The 20,383-nt window shown below is 53.9% G+C and overlaps 3 protein-coding genes across 3 annotated transcripts; 2 read left to right on the forward strand and 1 right to left on the reverse strand.

Moving 5' to 3' along the window:
- The first annotated feature begins 4,748 nt into the window (after window positions 1–4,748).
- IQCF3 (IQ motif containing F3) lies at window positions 4,749–6,520 on the forward strand. Its single transcript, XM_024565991.2, has 3 exons — window positions 4,749–4,766; window positions 4,916–4,966; window positions 6,125–6,520. The coding sequence occupies exons 1-3, from the start codon at window positions 4,749–4,751 to the stop codon at window positions 6,518–6,520; spliced, it is 465 nt and encodes a 154-aa protein (XP_024421759.2).
- Window positions 6,521–11,847: 5,327 nt separating this feature from the next.
- On the forward strand, window positions 11,848–13,192 carry IQCF2 (IQ motif containing F2). Its single transcript, XM_024565992.2, has 3 exons — window positions 11,848–11,865; window positions 12,035–12,115; window positions 12,809–13,192. Exons 1-3 carry the CDS (start codon window positions 11,848–11,850, stop codon window positions 13,190–13,192), a joined length of 483 nt encoding a protein of 160 aa, XP_024421760.1.
- Window positions 13,193–16,730: 3,538 nt separating this feature from the next.
- On the reverse strand, window positions 16,731–17,153 carry LOC128780043 (IQ domain-containing protein F5-like). Its single transcript, XM_053917691.1, has one exon. The coding sequence runs from the start codon at window positions 17,151–17,153 to the stop codon at window positions 16,731–16,733; it is 423 nt and encodes a 140-aa protein (XP_053773666.1).
- Between the last annotated feature and the right edge of the window lie 3,230 nt (window positions 17,154–20,383).

Raw genomic sequence — 20,383 nt, forward strand, 5'->3', positions numbered from 1 at the left:
CATAGAAACGGAGTCAAACGGTTTTGTGTCTAGTTTCATTTGCCATGATGCTGGCAGGCTTCGTCCACACGGCAGCACGCCTCAGTGCTTCACTCCTTGGTAGAGCTCCAGGCTGTTCACTGTACGGATAGACTTCCTGTGGCTCACTACAAGGGCTGCTGACTTTCAGGGTCATGGAGCCAGAACTTCTGGGGACACCACAGGAAAACAGCCCACTGAGAATGAGACCCACACAGAGCAAAGTAGGGCCACAGACGGAAGGCCAGAGACTAAGTCCTGAGGATCCCTCTGGGCCCCTGGGTCCAGCCATGCCTGAATCTGCCCCTGGCTCCACTGGGAATCTGTAGCTTTATGAGCCAGTGAACCCCTTTTCACATAAGTCAGTTAAGACAGAGAAAGAGGAGGAGATCTCAACAGATTATTAAACACTGAAAAGCAGATTGTGGGAGCTGCTTTTCAGGAAGAAGTTTTCAAAAAAGGTTTTGAATTAGAAACTGGTAGGAGGTGTGCTTAGGGAATTCCTGACAATAAACGTGAAATTCTCTCTCTATGAAGCACCTAGAACACCAGAACGTTCTCATAATGTCTGTAGCGCGGTAAGAGGGAGAGCGGAGGGGGTTCGTGAATGAATCAGCTAAGCGCCTTCAACCAGAAGGGCTGAGTGTGGATCTCGCTGCGGACGACTCACCTGTGAGCCCAGTGTGAAGGGCTACAACCCCGTAGTTCCACGGCAGGGGCGCCCTGGGCAACTTGCAGCCGGTCCTATAACGAGGGCCGGGACTAGGTGGGCTGTGGGCCCCTCTCCTTCCTGCCCACACCCCTGCTGACGCAGCGCACAGGGGTGGCAGCCCTCCGCCCCGGGATGACCTGCGGGCTCAGCCTCCTGGGGCAGGTGGGTGTTGCTCCCGGACTAAGGGAGATAGTGTTGCAGCCACGCTTCCCAGAGCCAGCGCCCGCCCCCGTTACGCAGAGTGCACTCCACCCAGCCGTTCTGACTCAGTCACGCAGGGCCCGAGCATGAGGCTCTAACTCATCTCCAGGCGATGCTGTGGCTGTGCTTCTAGGAAACCCCACTTTGAGAACCACTGGGGTAGGGCTTAACCACATGGCAGCTGTGAATGATAGCACAACCCATGTAAGAGTGGTTTCAATAAACTGGAGGTTTAGTTCTCCTCCCCATAGAAGTTCAGAAACAGGTGTTCTGGGCAGGGAGGAGTCCTGGCACTCTGCTGGAATGGCCTCTGCTCCCAAGGTCACTTTGTGATCCAAAACAGCCTCTTCGCACTCAGTAATCACATTTATAACGGAGCGAGCAAGGAGGAAGGGAGAGAGAGGCATGCTCCTTCTCCAAGTTCATGCTCCTGGAAGTTACGCATGCCACTTCTGTCCCAGCCGGGCCAGGAAGGAAGACCTGAGTGGGTGGAGACGCTGCATCCATAAGCAGACGCTGCGCTACCCAGTCATTGATAGAATGACTCGACACGGTAAGGTCTTCAGTTTTCTCCACGTTAACCCGAAAGTTAAGCTCAATTCCAATAAAAACCTCATCAGAATTTTTGAGAACTTGGCAAATGGATGTCAAAAAAAAAAAAGTCATATTGAAGAATAAATGTCCACAGTTAGTTAAGACAATTTTGACAATTTTGAAAAAAGAGCCCAGGAGATAATAAGGTGATCAGACATGTTAAAATCCATCGCGAACCTACAATAAGAACTTAGTGTGGAACGGAGGCCCCAGCTGCTAAGGGCCTAAGGTGAGGAACTGACATTCATTTAAGGGTGTGGGGGTGTCGCCCTTCCTGTGTATGGCCAGCAATACCCACCCCCCCCCCCCCCCCCGCCGAAGGGCTCTACTCTTGCACATACATACACAACCCAGGGCCGTTAACATCTGCCTAAAGCTTCTAACGTGAAAGACGGAGACAAAAACAGAAACAGAAAAGAGAGGGGCTTAAAAGAAACAGAGACAATACTGGGGACAGAAGAGAAAGATTTACAGCCCTGACCAGTGTGGCTCAGTTTGTTGGGCATCGACCACAAAACGAAAGGTCGCAGGTTCGAATCCTGGTCAGGGCACAGACCTGGGTTGCAGGTTCATAGGTTCAGTCCCCGATCAGAGTGTGTGCAAGAGGCAACCGATTGATGTAAGTCTTGCACGTCGATGTTTCTCTCCCTCTCTTTCTCCCTCCCTTCCCCTCTCTCTAAAAATAAATAAATAACCCTGGCTGGTGTGGCTCAGTGGATTGAGTGCTGGCCTGCAAACCTAAGCATCACAGGTTCGATTCCCACTCAGGGCACCAGCCTGGGTTGTGGGCCAGGTCCCCAGTATGGGGCGCATGAGAGGCAACCATATACTGATGATTCTCTCCCTCTCTCCCTCCCTTCTCCTCTCTCTAAAAATAAATATATAAAATGCTTTAAGTTGCAATTAAAAATAAATAAATAAATTTTTTTAAAAAAAAGATTTACAGAAAACAAACTAACAACCATAAGTATATTCTTAGGCTGATAAGAGACAGAAATAAGTCGGTGAAACAGGAATCATGTGCTGTAACAAGGAATATTCAGAGGATAGGAAAGAGCTCTTGAAAGCTAAGACTCTCTTTAAAAATGGAGAAAGTCTTCCAAATAGTAGAATTAAAGACAGAGTTAGAAAATGTTGGAAAGTTAAAGGATCGCTCTATAATCTAGTAGGATTACTATCATTATTAATATGAGAATACTGAAGGCTAGACATTATTTTTTTTTAAACTCAGACAACAAAGTTTCCCAGAGTTGGATGATAGGAATTTCTAAACTAAAAGATTAAGCAAATGCCCGACACAAGAATAGGGGGGAAAAAAACGCCTCCCTTTCGGTGCAGCTGAGAACAACCAGTCCGCTGCGGGGGAGGGACGGGGGCGGCTGGCCAGGGAACCCTCCGGGGACAGGGGGTCAGCCCGTTTTAGAGAGTAGGGTTTGTACCACAGCAAAGCCACAGATCTAAGACCTGGATGGAGTCATGTACTCGCTTCTTACACAAATGTCCCTCTGAGAAGTCCTGCAAGAGAATGATGGCGATCGAATGGGAAAATCAGACAAGGACAGAGTCAGGCAGTAACCCAACAGCCAAGGTGCTGTCATCCTGGGAGCCGAAGGGCACAGAGCAGCAGAGGACCAGCCCCCCCCCCGCCCCCCGTCCCAGGACGTGGCCTGTGTGACTCCTGCCCCAGTGCCATGCTGGAAGAAGGGTGTTGCCGTCTTCACTCGCCCAGGAGGAAACAGATACGAAGGGGCCCAGAGACTTGCCCGAGTCCCCACGGCCAGAAAGGGTCTGGGTCAAGGCCAGAGCGCAGGCCCTCCCCCTGAGGAAGCTCAGTCTGCCCGCCTCGCGGTCGGAGACACGCAAACCAGCACAGCAAGGGGACACCGTAGCTTTCAGGCCAGCTCAGATTAGGAAGTGATTGGTGGAGGTCTGCTGGGGAGAGAGATCCGGCAGGACCTAGTGGCCTGGAGCAGAAGCCACCTGTCTTATGACTCAGAAGGCCGCCTCTGTGTGCATTCCCTAACCAACACCTCCCTCGGCGTCAGGAACATGCGAGAGGAACTCCTCATGGCGCAGCCTGCTGTGGACAGTCACTGGGGGTGACTGAGAAACGGAGTCGCTGGTGGAGAGGAGAAGAAGGCGACAGCTGAGGCTGGCTCATGAGTCCACAGGGACCGCTCAGTGCGGTCACATTGTGTACATGCTGTTGCGAAGTCACAGGGGAGAGGAGAAGGAACTGGGCTGTGCTTTGAGGGGCGGGGGTGCGGGAGTTGTCCCGACCACTCATAGTCATTGTAATGTGACTGCTAAATTGTGATTGGCCCTCCATGGCACATGGCACCTTGGGAAGACGAGAGGGGAGAGCTAAGTCCTCGTGTTCCTTGCCGGGAAGTAGATGATGCCTTGAAAGGTAGAGGCGCGCCAGCTGTCACCGAGGTCTGAGGGAGCTGTCCCCAGAGTCCCCTAAGAGAGGTGAGCACAGCTGGGAACCGGAGCGGGAAATAGCCAGAAGGCGCTGGCTTTGGGAGCAGGCCTGGGTAGCTCATGAATCTTTAAAATAGGACCACTGCCCCCCTGAGGAGCCTACAGTGGGGGCTGCACTGTCTCCTACATAATGGCTTGTGTCTGGAAAATTCCTCCAGCCTACTAAGTCTCAGACACAGGATGGAAGGGCTTGCTTTATTTTAAGGAACATATGCTGGCTTGCGAAGTGCCACCAAATGGCCACAGAAGGACAGGGTCACAGCAGCTGGAGGCAGGGAGCATAGAGGGCTGGGGGAGCTCCGTCCTGACCTTTCCTCGGCTCCTTCTGCTCACCCTGTGGACCCACACTGTCCCCAAGCGGGGAAGGACTGCCCCACCCACTAAGGAGGGGCGCTGTGGCCCACGTGCCTTCCTCTGCACGGTGAGAGCTACTCTCCTCAGTGGCTGACCACAGGAGGCCCTGCGGGTGGGCCAGATCAGGGGTGAGCCTCGGAAAAGGACAGACTCACAGGGGCTGTGGTTCCCCCAAAGACTCCGGTCCTTCCCTGGGATGAGGGAAGTGCACAGGTGTCTCCTCTTTATCCAACAACCTTGAGCCTGGAGAAGGCACCCTGGTCCTTGGGTCACAGGTGCCCTTGTGACATCATTGCTGTCACCTCCATAACCATCCTGTGGCCTCGGCCAGGCACAGCTGAGCAGCAACCAGGAGTGTGAACACCTGAACCACCGCCCTCAAGCCATGGGCAGTGGGTGCTGTGTAAGCGGGCCCCTGCCCCAGGGTGGGGAGCTGACCCAGGGCAGAAGGAGGTACCAGATGACTTCACAGGATGCAGGGAAGGATGGGGAACTGGGGGTTTGACTGGGGCTGGTCCTCACTCAGGCTTTCTGCCTGCATTCTGATCACAGAAGTCCAACCAAGGAGATAATAAGGATGAACAGGAGAGGCAGAGGAGGAAGGTAGGTGGGGCCCAGGAGCAGGAGCCCAGAGTGCCTGGAAGTGGATGGTCAGTCCCTGGCCCCACTGGCGTCGGCTCAGCGTTGCCCCCTCCCTCCCGAGCGAGGTGCACTTAACAGGGAGAGACGACAGACGCTAGGAATGCAGACGGCCCAGGGGGACAGGGGGAGGGGGCCAGAACAGAGGGAACTGGAAGGCCAGAAAGGGACCTGGTCCTAGAAGGGTGTGGGGATGACTGAGAGGCAGCAGGGCAAGTTGAGAGAAGGGGTGGGGGGAAGACACCCTGGGGGCCTGTGACAGGATGTGAGGAAGCCCATCACACCTGGGCCAGCTCTCCTGGGCCAGGAAGTGTGTCCAGCAGCTCCACGAAGCTGTGAGAACCACAGGGCAAGTACGAGGGGGGACCCAAAACACCTGGATTTATTTACGCTGACATGTTTCAACCTCAGCCACCTTCCAAGTACGCTCCATTTGATGCAGTACACCTATCGAGACTTTTTTCCATGGCTCGAAACAGTTCCTGAACTCGGATTTCGATGCCTTTCAGGGCTTCTGCCGTTTTTTATTTCCTCTCTTCCATGTGGGCAAAATGTGTCCCTTTTTTCATCTAGGGAAACAAAAAAACGTCACTTGGGGCAAGATCGAGTGCATAGGGAGGGTGGGGCGCAGGGGTCATGCTGTTTTCGGTCCAAAACTGCCGAACACTCAGCGCAGTGTGGCCAGGTGCACTCGTAAAAACCCATCATGAAATGGGCAAATGCAGTGAGTCTTCAAGAACAACTCACTGAGGCCGAACGCAGCCTCTCACAACAACGCCAGCTGGTACACTGATCCAGGTGGGTTCCTAGAATACTCACCTAGCAGGGGGAGCCGGTACCACAAGGGGCCGCCCGCCAGGTGATAATTCCAATTTTTGGGGGTTTCCCCTCGTATATCCCCATTTGAAAGACGAGGACAGTGACTGAGGGGTGAGTAGATGTGGCCACAACCACAGACAAAACACAAGTGGAGGCAAAGCCCCACCCAGGTGTCCTAACCCCTCAGAACCAGCAGGGGAAAGGCTGGTGACTGAGAGAAGGTTGGAGTGCCTTGGTGGTCAACAGGGCTGTGGTGGGTGGTGACAAGTTCACTGGGAGTCCTCTGCTTTGCTTGGTTAGCAGCTACTTGCAAAGCAATGCCTGAGAGCAAGAGTGAAGGCCGCTGGCAAGATCCAGGCGTGGTGGCGTGGCACCCTGGTGCGCCGGACCCTGCTGGTGGCCGCCCTCCAGGCCTGGATGATTCAGGGCTGGTGGAGGGCACTGCTGTGGCGGCGGGTCCAGAAGGTCCAGCAGGCCGTGCTGAAGATCTACGTGATCCAGGAGCAGGCGGCGGTCAGGCTGCAGTCCTGGGTCCGCATGTGTCAGTGCCACCAACGCTACTGCCAAGTGTGCAGCACTCTCTGCTTCCTCCAGGCCCCCAGGCGCTGCCTCCCCCTCCAGACCAGGGACGGGCCACAGGTGCAGCCCACGGGCCCTGCCAAAGGGCTGGAGTTCCACGTTGAGATCCTGTCCATCTGACATACTGCCAAGGTGGCTCAATGGCCCAATAAATGCCTGACAAGGCCTGGTGTGTCTCAGTGGCTCCCACGGCACAGGGATCCCCAAGCGTCAGGCCCCGTCCCCTCTCCCCATCCTGGAGGAAAGGCTTCACTTCCATACAGGTACCCCTCCCTTGCCCCTGCCCCTCAGTGCCTACGACCCCTGTTCTGGACCGACAGTGACCATATGCCCTTGACTCTAACCAAGTCAGAAACTGCCACTTGAGACTGTCCTCATTTATGCCAAGTCAGGTGTCCCATGCCACAGACCCAGCACCATCCTTGTCTCCTGAACCTGCCCCTGGGAGGGCTTGGGGGTTTATAAACCTGAAGACACTCAGCACCTCCCCCTATGAGAGTTGTCCCTGTGGCCATAGTGTGCCAGCCTGCCATCGGGCTAGCCTGGGCTTGGAACCCATTAGCTTTCTCTTTGGCAGCCCCCGGACCAGAGTCGGGCACGCAGATGCTGTCCTGGGAGCGGCGCAGCCGGGGGAGAGCGCAGGAGGCCAGCCTCGTGCAGGCTGGGCACAGGCCTCGCAAGCCGCTCGCTAACAGGGATACACTTTCCTTGGCAAAGATTCTCCCTCTGAGGACTCTTTCTCCTGTCTGTCTCTTTACGACTCATACAAAACATTTCCCTTCTGCCACTTCTGGAAACTCCATTTTCAACTTTTTCCTTCTCAATAGAATGGGGGCTTGGGGGGAGGCACGCTGAAAATTCCAAGCTACTACTATGTCATCGTCTTTCCAGTGACCAGTCACATCTAAGATCCCCCCGGGAGCCCGCCCAGATCAGCCTATTAGAACAAAAGACACTCCTGTTACCCAGGAAATTACACGGGTTCAGGAGCCCTTTATCAGGGTTCGGGGTTGAAGAGCAAATATTAAAACAACAGATATTTCTTGTGCTCTTATGCCTTAAGAAATTGCAAGAGTTTTAGGAGTTCTGTGCCAGCAACTGGAAGTAGAGATATATACCTTTTATTATTTCATAAGTCTGGAATATCGATTTTAGGGAGGTTCCCGTCAAGATGGAAGCATAGGTAGAAACCCTTCACTTCCTTGCACAACCAAAAGGAGGATAACAACCAATCTAAAATCAATAAATAATCAGAAGCGCCAGAAAATCAAACTGCATGGAACTCCGACAACTGAGGAATTAAAGAAAAAAATCAACCAGAACAACCAGACTGGTAAGAACCCACAGTGAGGCCGTGCGGGCGGGGCCTGCTCAGAGAAACCGAGGTGAGGCAGTGGACCGTGCAGGTGGAGCTGGCTGAAGGGGAAACTTGAGACTCAGAGCTCACTGTGGACTACGGCAGGGGTTGCCACGGTGGGAGAAACTCCCAGTCTCACAGGAGAGTTTGTTGGAAAGTGGGCTAGAGCCGAGCAGGGGAGCTGCATCGTTCCCCCTCTGGCCCCTCCCCCACTTGCCCTGGGAGGGGGGGTGGATACCTAAGGCCCCGCCCCCTTACAATTTAAAAGGTGTGCCAAGACAAAGAAATAGGGCCCAAATGAAAGAACAGAGCAAAACTCCAGAAAGAGAGCTAAGTGATGAAGAGATAGCCAACCTATCTGATGGAGAATTTATAGCCCTGGTAATCAAAATGCTCACAGAACTGACTGAGCTTGGTTGGAAAATGAAAAAACAAATGAAAGTTACCCAAAGTGAAATAAAGCAAAATATTCAGGGAACCAACAGTGACAGGAAGGAAACCAGGGCTCAAAACAAAGATTTAGAACAAAAGTTAAAAAATAAACATCCAACCAGAACAGAATGAAGAAACAAGAATTCAAAAAAATGAAGAGAGACTTACAAACCTCTGGGATAACCTGAAATGTTCCAACATCCGAATCATAGGGGTGCCAGAAGGAGAAGAACAGCAGCAAGAAATTGAAAACTTACTTGAAGAAATAATAAAGGAAAACTTCCCCAATCTGGTAAAGGAAATGGACTTCCAAGAAGTCCAGGAAGCCCAGAGAGTTCCAAAGAAGTTGGACCCAAAGAGGAACACACCAAAACACATTATCAAGTTACCCAATATTAAAGAGGAGAGAATCTTAAAAGCAGCAAGAAGAAAGGAGACAGGTACCTACAAAGAAGTTCCCATAATACTATCAGCAGATTTCTCAAAAGAAACTTTGCAGGCAAGAAGGGGCTGGAAAGAAGTATTCAAAGGCAAGGACCTACATCCAAGATTCCTCTATCCAGAAAAGCTGCCATTTAGAATGGAAGGGCAGATAAAGTGCTTCCCAGATAAGGTCAAATTAAAGGAGTTCATCATCACCAAGCCATTATTATATGAAAAGTTAAAGGGACTTATCTAAGCAAAAAGATAAAAAATATGAACAATAAAATGACAACAAACTCACAACTATCAACAAATGAACCTAAAAGAAAAGAAAACAAGGAAAACAAAAGCTAAGCAAACAACTAGAACAGGAACAGAATCAGAGAAATGGACATCACATGGAGGGATTTCAGGGGGGGAGGGAGGAATAGGGAGGAAAAGGTACAGGGAAGAAGAAGCATAATTGGTAGGCATGAAACAGACGGGCAGAGATAAAAAATGGCATAGGAAACAGAGGACTCAAAGAACTTGTACGCACAACCCATGGACATGAACTAAGGGGGGCAGGAATGCTGGAGGGTTAGGGGACAGGGTGGAGGGGGGTAAAGGGGGAAAAATTGGGAAAACTGTAATAGCATAATCCATAAAAATACTTTTTTAAAATGTCTGGAATATCTTCACATAAAAAATAAGAAAATAATCAAAGGTATATTCTTACCCAAGAGAACTGAAGACAGGCCCATACAGAAACGTGCGCATTAATATGCACAGAAGGCTTATTCATCGCAGGAGCAAGAGAAGTGTCCACTAACGTTGGAACGGATTTTAAAGCACAGTAGGTACATGCAGGGGAACGTCGGTCGGCCGTAGAAAGGTGTGACATACTGAGAGATGAGCCACAACACGAGTAAACATTGAAAACACTGCTAAGCTAAAGTCACCAGTCACCCCAATTACATGCACGACCCCAAACTGACCCATCTGTAAATATGTGGATGGGCGGCTCCCAGAGTCTGGGAGAGGGGAGAATGGGGACGGACTGCTGATGGGTATGGGGCTTATTTGGGGGGTGGTGAGAACATTCTGGAATCAGACAGTGGTGATGTTACAGAACAGACCCGTGGGTGGGAGGACAAGATACTGTTACTGAATGGACCCCCCCCGCCCCGCCCCACCGCTCCCGGGGTCCCTCTGTACCAGGTTCACCTTGCCTATTGCCCTTAGGAATTGAAATTATGGCTCTCAATGCCAGAGTTTGGTGAAAAGGAAAGGAACTATTTATTCAAAAGTTATACAAGCTTAACCCTGGCTGGTGTACCTCAGTGGATTGAGTGCGGGCCTGCAAACCAAAGGGTCAGTGGTTCGATTCCCAGTCAGGGCACTTGCCTGGGTTGTGGGCCAGGTCCCCAGTAGGGGGCACATGAGAGGCAACCACACATTGATGTTTCTCTCCCTCTCTTTCTCCTCCCCTTCCCTGTCTCTAAAAATAATAAATAAAATCTAAAAAAATGTTATACAGGTTTAGAGTAATGACTTAATGTTTCCATTAAATATTCAAAGTCCCTTAAAACACCCACAACACACAGTCTTTCCTTCCCCCTTTGCCCTAGAAGGCCAGTCTTGGGCACCGTGTCTCAGGAAAAAAAAAATAGAAGTCCGCAGCTCACTTCTTCCAGTTCCTCTCAGTCATCCATGCTCAGCTGGCTGGCCTGCGATTCCCAGCAGCAACAGCTCTGTCGCCGGGGTCTCCAGTTCTTAATCCAAACCCACATGGCACCTTCTCAGGCCCCCACAGCAAGAGCCCTTTCACCGCTTTCCTCCCTGCAAGGTCTCGCGTTGTCCCCGTCCCTAGTCCCGCATTGTCTCTCTTGCTTCCTAAGCCTCACGGTAAAGGGAGCCCCAAAATCGTGTGGTTGCCCCACATGGCTGCCACGCGTGGGTTTTAAATCCCAGCGTGAACCTTCCTCTGCAACCCCATTTCCGACTCCTCCCACAATCGATTTCAGCATTCCCAGATTTTTCCAGCCTTTCTTGGCTGCCACAGTTGGCCCAGGCAGGCGTGGCCCCATGGCATGGAGCGAACCATCTCCAAGTTCTCACGCAGGGCTGTAACTGGGGGGGTGGGGGGTGGACAGGACTGCATCCCACTTATGTCATGGGTCGAAGTCACTCCCCTCTCCCTGGCTCAAAGCATGGTCACAGCTACTTAACATCTGTGAAGCTGGCCAGCAGTTATAGATATGCAAAATAACCATTTCTGCATATCAGGTATGAAGCTGGCCAACTGTTGACATGCAAAATAACTCTCAATGGCCCCGCTCCATGTGTCCCATCCCCCGGTTCAGACTTGTGGGGGTGAGGACACCCTATATTTTATCATCCTGGACATCCTGAGTTCTGGACCTTGTTCAAATCCTTTGTTTGAGCGGGGGGACCCTGGCTACACCCCATTACAGTGATAGTTGCCTGACCTTGTGAATATACTAAAAACTACTGAATTGCATAATTTTAAATGGTAAGTTTTATGGAGAGAATTCTTTCTCAAGAACAAAGCTCTTTACACACAAAACTTAGATATAAAAGAACTAAGTAAATGGAGGGATAGCCCACGTCATTAGGAGGGACTTGGTGTGCTGATAACCGCCCTTCTCTGAAAGAGCCGTGCACCCAGTCCAAATCCCGCAGGACACCCCGAAAGCCTTGATGGCCATTTCTGCCTTTAAGCATAGCTGTGAGTAACTTGTCACAGTGGAAATTTCCAAATTGATACGTTTTTAAAGATTCAGATATGAATCTACCTGGTTGTGGTGCCTTATTTAGAGTGGATCTGTAATAGCCTTCTTCATTTTACTGTTTTCTCGACCCGTCTGGTCTCTCTGTTTCCTGCAGTGTGTTGGGGCACAGGGACCTGAACCCAAGGCGAACAGGAGGAGCCAAGTCAGAGAAGACACTGCCGGGGTCCCTTCCACTGTCCCGTGTGTTTGGTAAGGAGGAGGACGGAGATGGGCCTGATTGGAGGAGAGCCCTGGTATGGGAGGGCACGCAAGAGCCCTATCTGCGCTCCGCACCCGGCTACACCTCTGCCAGGAGGGAAGTAGACAGGGCTTGCAGGTGAGGAAGACTCAACCCTTGAGTCACAATGCAATTGTGAACTCACAGCTCTCTCCCTCCTATTGCTCCTGCCAGACCTTGGGAAGCAGAGAAATCAAGGCTAATAAAACATCTAAAGACAAGCATGGGGGTTCACTTTTGCGTAAGAGACGTGGCCAGACCTCCTAGGCAGGCCAGGGGTGGGTGGGATCCGCCTGCGCTCAGGGGTGTGGAAAAATGGGGTGTGGAGGCAGTGGGTGTCTTTGTCAGAGCCCTGGAGAGACACTGCGTCCTAACTCATCCGTCCCTTTCCTGTTTTGTTGTGGCGACAGACAAGAGGCAATCTTATTTTAGTTGTAATCAAGGAAGAGGAAATAACTGAAGTGAAGAGGAAGAAGAAAGAGAAGAAAAAGGTGGGTAAAGTCTCCATGTAGCTAAGAGAGGTCCAGGCCACTTACATGCATGTCCTGAGGTGAACAGATTTGGGCCTCTTCGGGGCCCCAGAGTCTAAAATCACCGGGAGTCGCCTCAGTGTTGGCCCAGTGTTGGCCCTCTTGGGCCTGGGTCTGACCGTGGTGAAGAGTGAGCAGACAGAACAAATGCAGGGGGCTGGGGGGTGACAAGGGAGGCCCCGGAACTAGAATGGTGAAAATGTGGGAAAGCACCTCCTGTCCCAGCTCTGCAGCTAAACCCGCTGTGGCAGTGAGGACTTGGCCACCCCGCCGGGCTGGAGTCAGCAGAGAACCGCAGGCGAAGGCATTAGGTGGCCAAGCTTCGCAAAGCCACGGAGCACCGCCGAGTGGCTCGTGCCTGCCAAAGGCCTGCACCTCCCAGAGGCACCCTCCTCGTTGCTCGTGGCTTCTCCTTTGCCCCATGCGCCTGTGGCGCATTCGGTGGAGGATTCTGGGACTCAGAGGGCAAGGCCCTGTGCCCACAGCCGCAGAGGAGGGCACGCCCCCCAGGCCTCGGCTCTCAGGTGTATCTTGCTAACTCCCCTGAACTCTCCAAAGTAGGGCTGATGGTGAAGAGCATCCAGGACCCTTCCAGGAAGTCCTGGAAGTGGGTGGCAGGATGTTTCCTGAGAGGTTTCTTTGACCTCTGCCTAGGAAAATTCGAAGAGAGCAATGAAAGCAGCCACGAAGATCCAGGCCTGGTGGCGGGGCACCCTGGTGCGCCGGACGCTGCTGCACGCGGCGCTCCGGGCCTGGGTCATCCAGCGCTGGTGGAGGCTGACGCTGACCAGGATGCTGCACAGGCAGCGGAGGACAGCCCTGGTGAACTACGCCGTCAGAGAGAGGGCGGTGGTCAAGCTGCAGTCTCTGGTCCGCATGTGGCGCGTCCACTGGCGGTACTGCCAGGTGCTGAGCGCCATCTACATCATCCAGTGCCACTGGCACTGCCACGACTGCCAGACCTGCGCGCTCCTCCGGGGCCACTGCGTCGTCACGGCCACTCACCTGCAGTTCCACATTGAGATCACCAACCCCTAAGGGCTCGTGTCCCCAGTAAAGGTCTAACCTGGTCTGGTGTGTTCCGTGGTCTCCCCCAGCAAAAGGACGTTTTAGAAGAGTAGGCTATGCTGCCTCCTCTTCTTCCTGGGGAAAAACTCCAGGGAGGTTGCCCCCTGCACCCACGGACCCTGTTCTGAACAAACCACCACCATATGCTCTGACTCAGTTGTCAAAACAGGAGCTGAGGTCGCAATCTACCCTGATTCAGGACAGAGCCAAGTCCCGGTTCCCACCTGGAACCCCACCCCTTTCTCCCTGCGCCGCCCACGCCCCCCAGGGATCTGAGAGACATGGTCCTCCTGAAGGCTGTGGGGTCCTCTGCACAGGGCAAGGGCCTGCAGGGCTCTGCCCTGTCAGCTTGTGGTCCTGGATACCTGCAACAAGGTGTCTCCGGCAAGCACCTAGAGAAAATGCCAGCGCTTGGCTGACTTCCGGGAGCAGTGCGACACCGCCTTGGGTGGAGGACAGGAGGCTGGCCTTAGTGATGGGGACGTGGTATGCTGATAACCGTGGGAACTAGTAGAAAACAGGAGTTCACAGCAGTTCATCTCCACAACTCCCTCACCCGAGGGCTGTGCAAGAAAAGGCTCCCTGTGATGTTCCCACACCCTTCCTTCTGTCTCCGTGGCTGGGGATCTTACCATGTGCAAGATGAGCCTACCAATCGCCTTCGTTTCCACCTCTAAGAAACCTCTTCGGCTCCGCTCCTCAGCCCCTCAGCCCCATGGCTACAGTATAGCAGCGATCTGCAACAGGACTTTCTGCGATGTTCCGTGGCTGCGCTAATATGGTAGCTACCAGTCACACATAGCGGTGGAAACTGGAAATATGCCTAGCACAAATAAAGAGTGGAATTTTTAATTTTATTTAAATTATTTCAAGTTCAACAGCCGTAGGTGGCTACGAGCTATTCCATTGGACAGCACGGCTCTAGACCTCGCCCTCCCCAATCACCACACTGTCGCCCAAATCCCTTTTCCTCGAGTTCCGTTCTCCGAGTCCCCTACTCTCTCCTCCCGTGTCCCCTTCACACACTCCCAGCGGAATGTCTCTTTCGATCTGACCAGGCCATCCACCCTGCTGACCCTGCCCATTCTCTTGCAGCCGTCACTCTTGACCTTCCCTTGCAGCTTTCTTGACCCAGTTCAGACACTGTGGTTAATTATGGTCGTCTCCACCCTGCACAGCCCGACCCCCCCCCCCGCCACGCCCCCCCCACCATCCTGTGGGATGAATGCATCCACTTACCCGCTCTGTGCCTGCGGGGAGGGAGCGTGGCCAGGACGAAACCACCTGGAGCCGGAGGCCGGATCTCGGTTATATTCCTGGCTGCGATCTCCAACGGACGAATCACCAGCACACTGCTCCCCTAGATTTGCACCGTACAGAGTCCAGCAGGAGTAACGCTTGCCTGAGTGTGGTTGGGAGGGTGATGAAATGGGTGTAGTGATTTGTAGTTTTAATTTGCACATGTCAGCGGAAGTGTCACAGGGTGTGTTTGAGGGTGATGTTGTTAAGTTACAGAATCCTGGCAGGCTTTAGGATTTTGTAATAAAAGGGGGGCGTTTTTTGTGTCCGGACCTGGATCTGCTGCACTGGGCTTGCATCACCTCCTCTGCAAGTGTCCAGATCCACTCCTTCCCCTTGAACTCAGGTGTGGTGTCGGTCACCGCACACTTGGCAGAAGACGTGGGAGCAGACTGGACCTCCACCTTCCCGCCGCCTCCCTCTCCACCCCAGCTACGCCTCACCCGCTCTTGGCTGCCTTCCCTCCAGGCGAAGGGAACCCGGTGGTCCCGTCAAGGGCCACCCCCTCCACAACGTTGCCGCCATCTCCAGGTGCTTGACCCTGCACGCACAGCCCCGTCCCCCACATTGCCGGTGCCTGCCCCTGCCGTCTTCAGAAAACATGGCCCTGACGCACTTCTGCTCCAGGTCTTTGCCGCTTCTCATAGCAAAACTTGTGGCCACTCTTCCTGCCTCTGTTCCTGCCATTTTCTCTTCCCCCGTTCCAGCGGGGCTCCTCTCCCTCCCACCGAGACTACGCTGACCGTCATCCCCAGCATTCCACATGGCCAGGTCCAATGGGAATCTGTCCGTTCTCACCTTAAGCCTCCTCTCTCCATCGGGCTCCAGAGTCCACGCCCCTCCTCGCCAACCTGCCTAATTTGGGGGAGACCAGACGATGGGTGGTGAACACAAAGCACAATATACAGGCGACAGATTATGGAAGCGCACACTTGCAACCTATTTCATGAACCCCAATAAGTTCAGTAAAATACATTTTAAAAAATGATTGCTAAACAATATGTAATTTTTTAAAAGGAAAACAACAAAAAGTACATTATTTAACCCATAAGCACTGTAGCATGTATCATCAATAGATGAGAACTTTGCAAATTATAACCTCAATATTACCTCTTTCAATATTCACAACACTTCTTCAGCACCATAGAATATGTATACTCACCTAATAACTGAGCTTCCAGCTACATGACGCACAATTCCCCTGAGCCCCTCTGTGGTCGACGACGCCACCCCCAGACTCTAGCGGCCTCTGGTCTGCATCTGGCCCTACTGTTTGGCCTTAAGGCCCCGCAGAGGTGGTGACTGTGGGTAGCCTTTTGCATCTGGCTTCTTTCACTCGGCATCGTGAACCTGAGACATCTCCGTAGCAGCGCCTTCCTTGCTGAGTGGCGCTCGGCTCTCTGGATGTTCCCAGAGGCCTTTACCAGCTGAAGGATTCCAGAGTTGTTTCCAGTTCCTGGTGATGACCCCTGATCTTCCATGCAGTGTACATCTGTGTAAAGTGTTCTGTGTGTGTGTGTGAACTTAAGTTTTGCAGTTTCTTTGGTTAAAAAACTAAGAGTGGGCGCCTCTGATTCTAGCACAAGCCGTGCTCAGTGAGGCGGGTCGGCAGGGACCAGTGGGGTGGGACGCCCTTGGTGGGACAGGTGCGCTCAGATTCACGGAGACAGAAAGTGAAACGGTAGCTGCCGGGGGGCGGGGGAGGGGAGAAAAGAGACTTATGAGAATTATCGTTTCATGGATAGAGTTTCAATTTTGCAAGATGAATGAAATTCTGGAGCTGGATGGTGGCAACATTTTCACAACAAATAAGTCTATTCGTGTCACTAAGCTGTTTACTTAAAACGGTTGAATGGCAACTTTATGCTATGTATACTGTATCACAACTTTAAAGTAGTAACTTTTAAAGAGTGTGGGGAGGGGAGCAGAAGATGACGCAGGACTCCACGTCCCAAAACTGCCTGCCGAGCCAGAGTGCCACTAGGAGGTCTGGTTGGCTGACTTGGGGGCCCGGTGCCCTCAACGCTCCTACCCACGCAGACATTGCTAATCAATCCCCGGCCTGCTGGTCCATCGGCACCAGGCCCTCAGCCCTCCCCCGCCCAGGACCCCACAACCCCTGCAGCCCACCCAGTATCCGCCCTCATTAGCGCAGGGACCTCTGCGAGGTGCGTCTGACAGAGCTGGGGACGCGGGCTTGCAGACCTGATCACTCTTTTATTGGAAGGGTTGTGCACTGCTGCATTCTGCAGATTTCTGGGCCCAAAGAGATTTCTAGTTGAAGATTCAGCTGGTTTTCTTTGATGTCGTAAAGACCCTGAACAAAGCCGCGGGTTTGGCAGTTGCGCCAGCGCCAGTACCCCTGGATGATGCGCACGGCGTGCAGCAGGCGGCAGTAACGCCGGCGGACGCGCCACATGCGCACCCAGGACTGCAGGCGGACCGCCGCCCACGCTTCCCGCACGTACGAGTCCAGGGCCGGCCGCCGCCGGTGCTCCAGCCGCTTGACCAGCGCCCGCCTCCACCAGCGCTGAATGATGGCCGCGCTGAGCGCCGCGTGCAGCAGCGTTCGGCGCACCAGGGTGCCCCGCCACCAGGCCTGGATGGACTTGGCCGCTTCCTGTGGCGGCATCAGGATCTTAACTCTTTTGGAGCCTTGTAAGAGAAAATGGGACACTTGGGAAACTCATACATTTCCGCCCTCAAGTGTGCCCGGAAGGGGCCCTGTCCCCCTGTCCACGGCCACCCCTCCCTCTGACTCTTCAGGAGAGCCGTTGGCAACAGCTGGGTCCAGGAAACCTAGGAAGTGTCCTGCTTCTGCCGCTCTGTGACTGATGGACATGGACAAGCCACCTTTCCCCTGAGTCTCAGCGTCTCCGTTTGTGAAAGAGCTGCACCTGCGCGTGCAAACTCGCCCGCGTGGAGGTGGTGGGCCGGTCTACGCAAGGCACACCAACCACCGTGGAGAGGAGAAGCAGATACACGTTTCACCCGGACCTGCCCTGCGACCTGGGATCCATGTCTCCTCCCTTCAGTCCCCTCCCCTCTGCTGGAAAGTGGCGTCCTCGGCTGCCCCGTCCTCTCACCTCTGACATCAGGTCAGCCCCACGACCTGCCGTTCCCGCCCCCCGCTACCCCACTGCAGTATTCAAAGATTCCCCCACCTCACACACCTGAGGAAGAGCTTAAACACCAGTTAACACATCAGCACAAAGTTCCACACACGTGTGCACACGGATGCACGTTGGCCTCTGCGCTCCCAAAACACAGTCCCCACATGTAGCTCCCAGCCCTGTGGGGTCTGGATTCACATTCTTTGGCCCCTCCTTGACACAACCGACACACCTGAGCCAGACCCTCGCCTCTTAGCCTAAGAAGGAAACGTGGGGCAAAGGACAGCCAGAGAGGAGTCGGTCCTTGCCCCCTCCAGCTCTGTGCTTAGTGACCGGCCATCCTAGCTGGCCTGGCACGCCTTGGGCTCATGCCTCCTGTCCTGGTGTAATGTAATAAGTGCCCCGTTCACTCACTGGAGCACCTCCAGACAATAAATCACGTGGTCACAGGCCTTTGGGTCACTCCACTGGACCATAAGGGTCAGAGACGTCGCAAGTCAGCTGCCCCCAACACGGTAGAGTCTGGACCCATCTGCCCCTGGAGGGCGGGGAGGGTGTGGGTGGAGTCCCTTCTTCTAGCTTTTGCTCCTTCCAGCTCTGTTCTACAGTGGGATTTCATCATTATCTTTGATTATAACTCGGAAAGTTTCCATCCTTCTATAATCAGAGTCTAGAGATAAAAACATCGGCGGAAGTAGAAGTGTCCCTGTACCGGGTGCCACGTCAGGCCCACACTCAGCTCCTGGCCTTTCCTAGGGCCTCAGACATGGAGGGGGGCTCCCGCCTGAGGTGGCTGTGAGCCAGGCGCTGCCCTCCCAGAGAGCTAGGGGCGTCTGTCTGCCTCTTACGGCCCAGGAAACGCCCAGGACTCGGGGCCGGTGCTCAGACTCTGCAGGTCTGCACTAAATTACCCATGGTTAAGGGCGAGGTGTCCCATCACCCTCAGGCCTGTCCTCCTCCAGCCACAGCTCTGGAAGCAAGAGAGGAGGCGGGGAGAGAGCCGTGATGTCATAAGGGCACCTGTGACTCAGGCGCCATGACGGTTCCCAACAGCAGAGCCCCTTCTAAGGAAAACCTAGGACGCCTGTCCTTCCTTTGCTACCAGAGTGGCCAGAGCTCTGCCTCCAACAGCTGCCCCAGGCCCTGGACCACGCATACGGAGGTCTGTGATGGTACTCGCTAGGGCCTGGCTGCTATCCATTCAATGGATTTCAATTTATATAGGTGGTGTAAAGGCATTATTTCCAGAGCGGGGTGGGAATTAAGAAAATAGGCGCAAAAATTAGCAATGAGCGTCTGTGGAGACTTGCAGAACGTGGGGAACAGATACACTCCCCCGCTGTGGCTGAGCCTCCTGTATCTGCCTCTCCATAGGGCACCCAGTTACCCCGGCAGAGCAGGGCCCGCACAGGCCAGATGACCCGTGAACCCCCCAGACCAGCCAGGACCCCCAGGCCAGGCTCCAGGGGTCTCAAGCACTTTCCTGTCCCCCTCTTCCCCTGAGGGCTTCAAGGTCACAGACAGGGGATGAGCAGGGCCTCACCTGTGCCTGCTCCAGGCCCCTGAGCCAGCCGGTCATTCTGAAGCCCCAGGGGTCACTGAGGAAAGCATTTGCGATGTGTAGAGGGAATGAGGGGGTGGCCAGTGTGAGGCTGTGGGGAGGGGGAGGAGAAGGCCTTTTCAGGCTGCAGGGGGCATCAGTGTGAAGTTAATGGGGTGAGGGGGTGGGGAAGACGGGAGTAAATCAGAGAATGGGAGAAATAATGGAGAACGATGCATGGACAGGGAGTTGCAGGAAGCCAGGCCCCCAGGAGGCCCCAGCAGGTCCCCAGGGTCCAGCCCCGTTACCACGTTTTGCTGTCCACAGCCAAGGCAACGGAGTGACAAATTCACCCACCTCACAGGGGAGGAAACGGAGGTGCAGGGACCTGACTCGGCTCACCCTGGTCTCACAGCTGTCAGTCACTGGGGGGGTGGGGGGAGGCTGGCATGTGCTCCCACTCAGAGGCTCCATCCACATGCTTTCCAGATGCTTCTGATTCTCACCGTTTCTAGAAAAAAATCCAAGAAGCCTCCACCCTGAATCTTTAACAGCTGGCTCCGTGGAAAAAGGCAGACTCTGAAAAGGGTGCCCCGTGTGGATCATGTGCCACAGAAAGGACACCGGCGTCACCCGGCTCAGAGCGAGGGCTTCCCTGGCCGATGACAAAATGGGATGGATTCAAGTCCCTGGGCTTCACGGCACAGAAAAGACCCCACGTGGAGCCCATCGGAACAAGGGGGCTGGGCCCAGGAAGGAGGGGGACTCAAACAGGAAAGAGGCAAGGTGTCCGAGGTGTGATGACCCTGGGGATGAGGGCTGGGGCTGCTGAGAACTTGAATCCCATCTGGACCATCTCAGACCCACAGGAGCCCTGAGGATGCTGTTCTTAAACGGTGAGAACTCACTGGGAAGAGCAAGTCAGTTTGAGCGCCACAAAGGTGGGTTGTAGTGACTGTGTGGATGCGGGGTCCTCTCTTCATAGCTGCTGCGGGGGACCGTGCCTGCGGCTGGGTGGCTGCTGGGGTTGCCTCTGGCCAGAGGGAAGAGATCTGGTCAAGTTCATGTGCGCTCCTGAGGTAAAGCCTGCGGCTGGGGACTGGCTTATGATGGGAGCTGTGGGCTGAATGGGGCCGTCCCACCCCCCAAAAGATATCTTGAAGTCCTAACCCCAGTAGGGACCTTCTGGGACCTTCTTTGCAAATGGAG

The sequence above is a fragment of the Desmodus rotundus genome, unplaced genomic scaffold (genome assembly GCF_022682495.2).
Source record: "Desmodus rotundus isolate HL8 unplaced genomic scaffold, HLdesRot8A.1 manual_scaffold_100, whole genome shotgun sequence".
Lineage (NCBI taxonomy): Eukaryota > Metazoa > Chordata > Mammalia > Chiroptera > Phyllostomidae > Desmodus > Desmodus rotundus.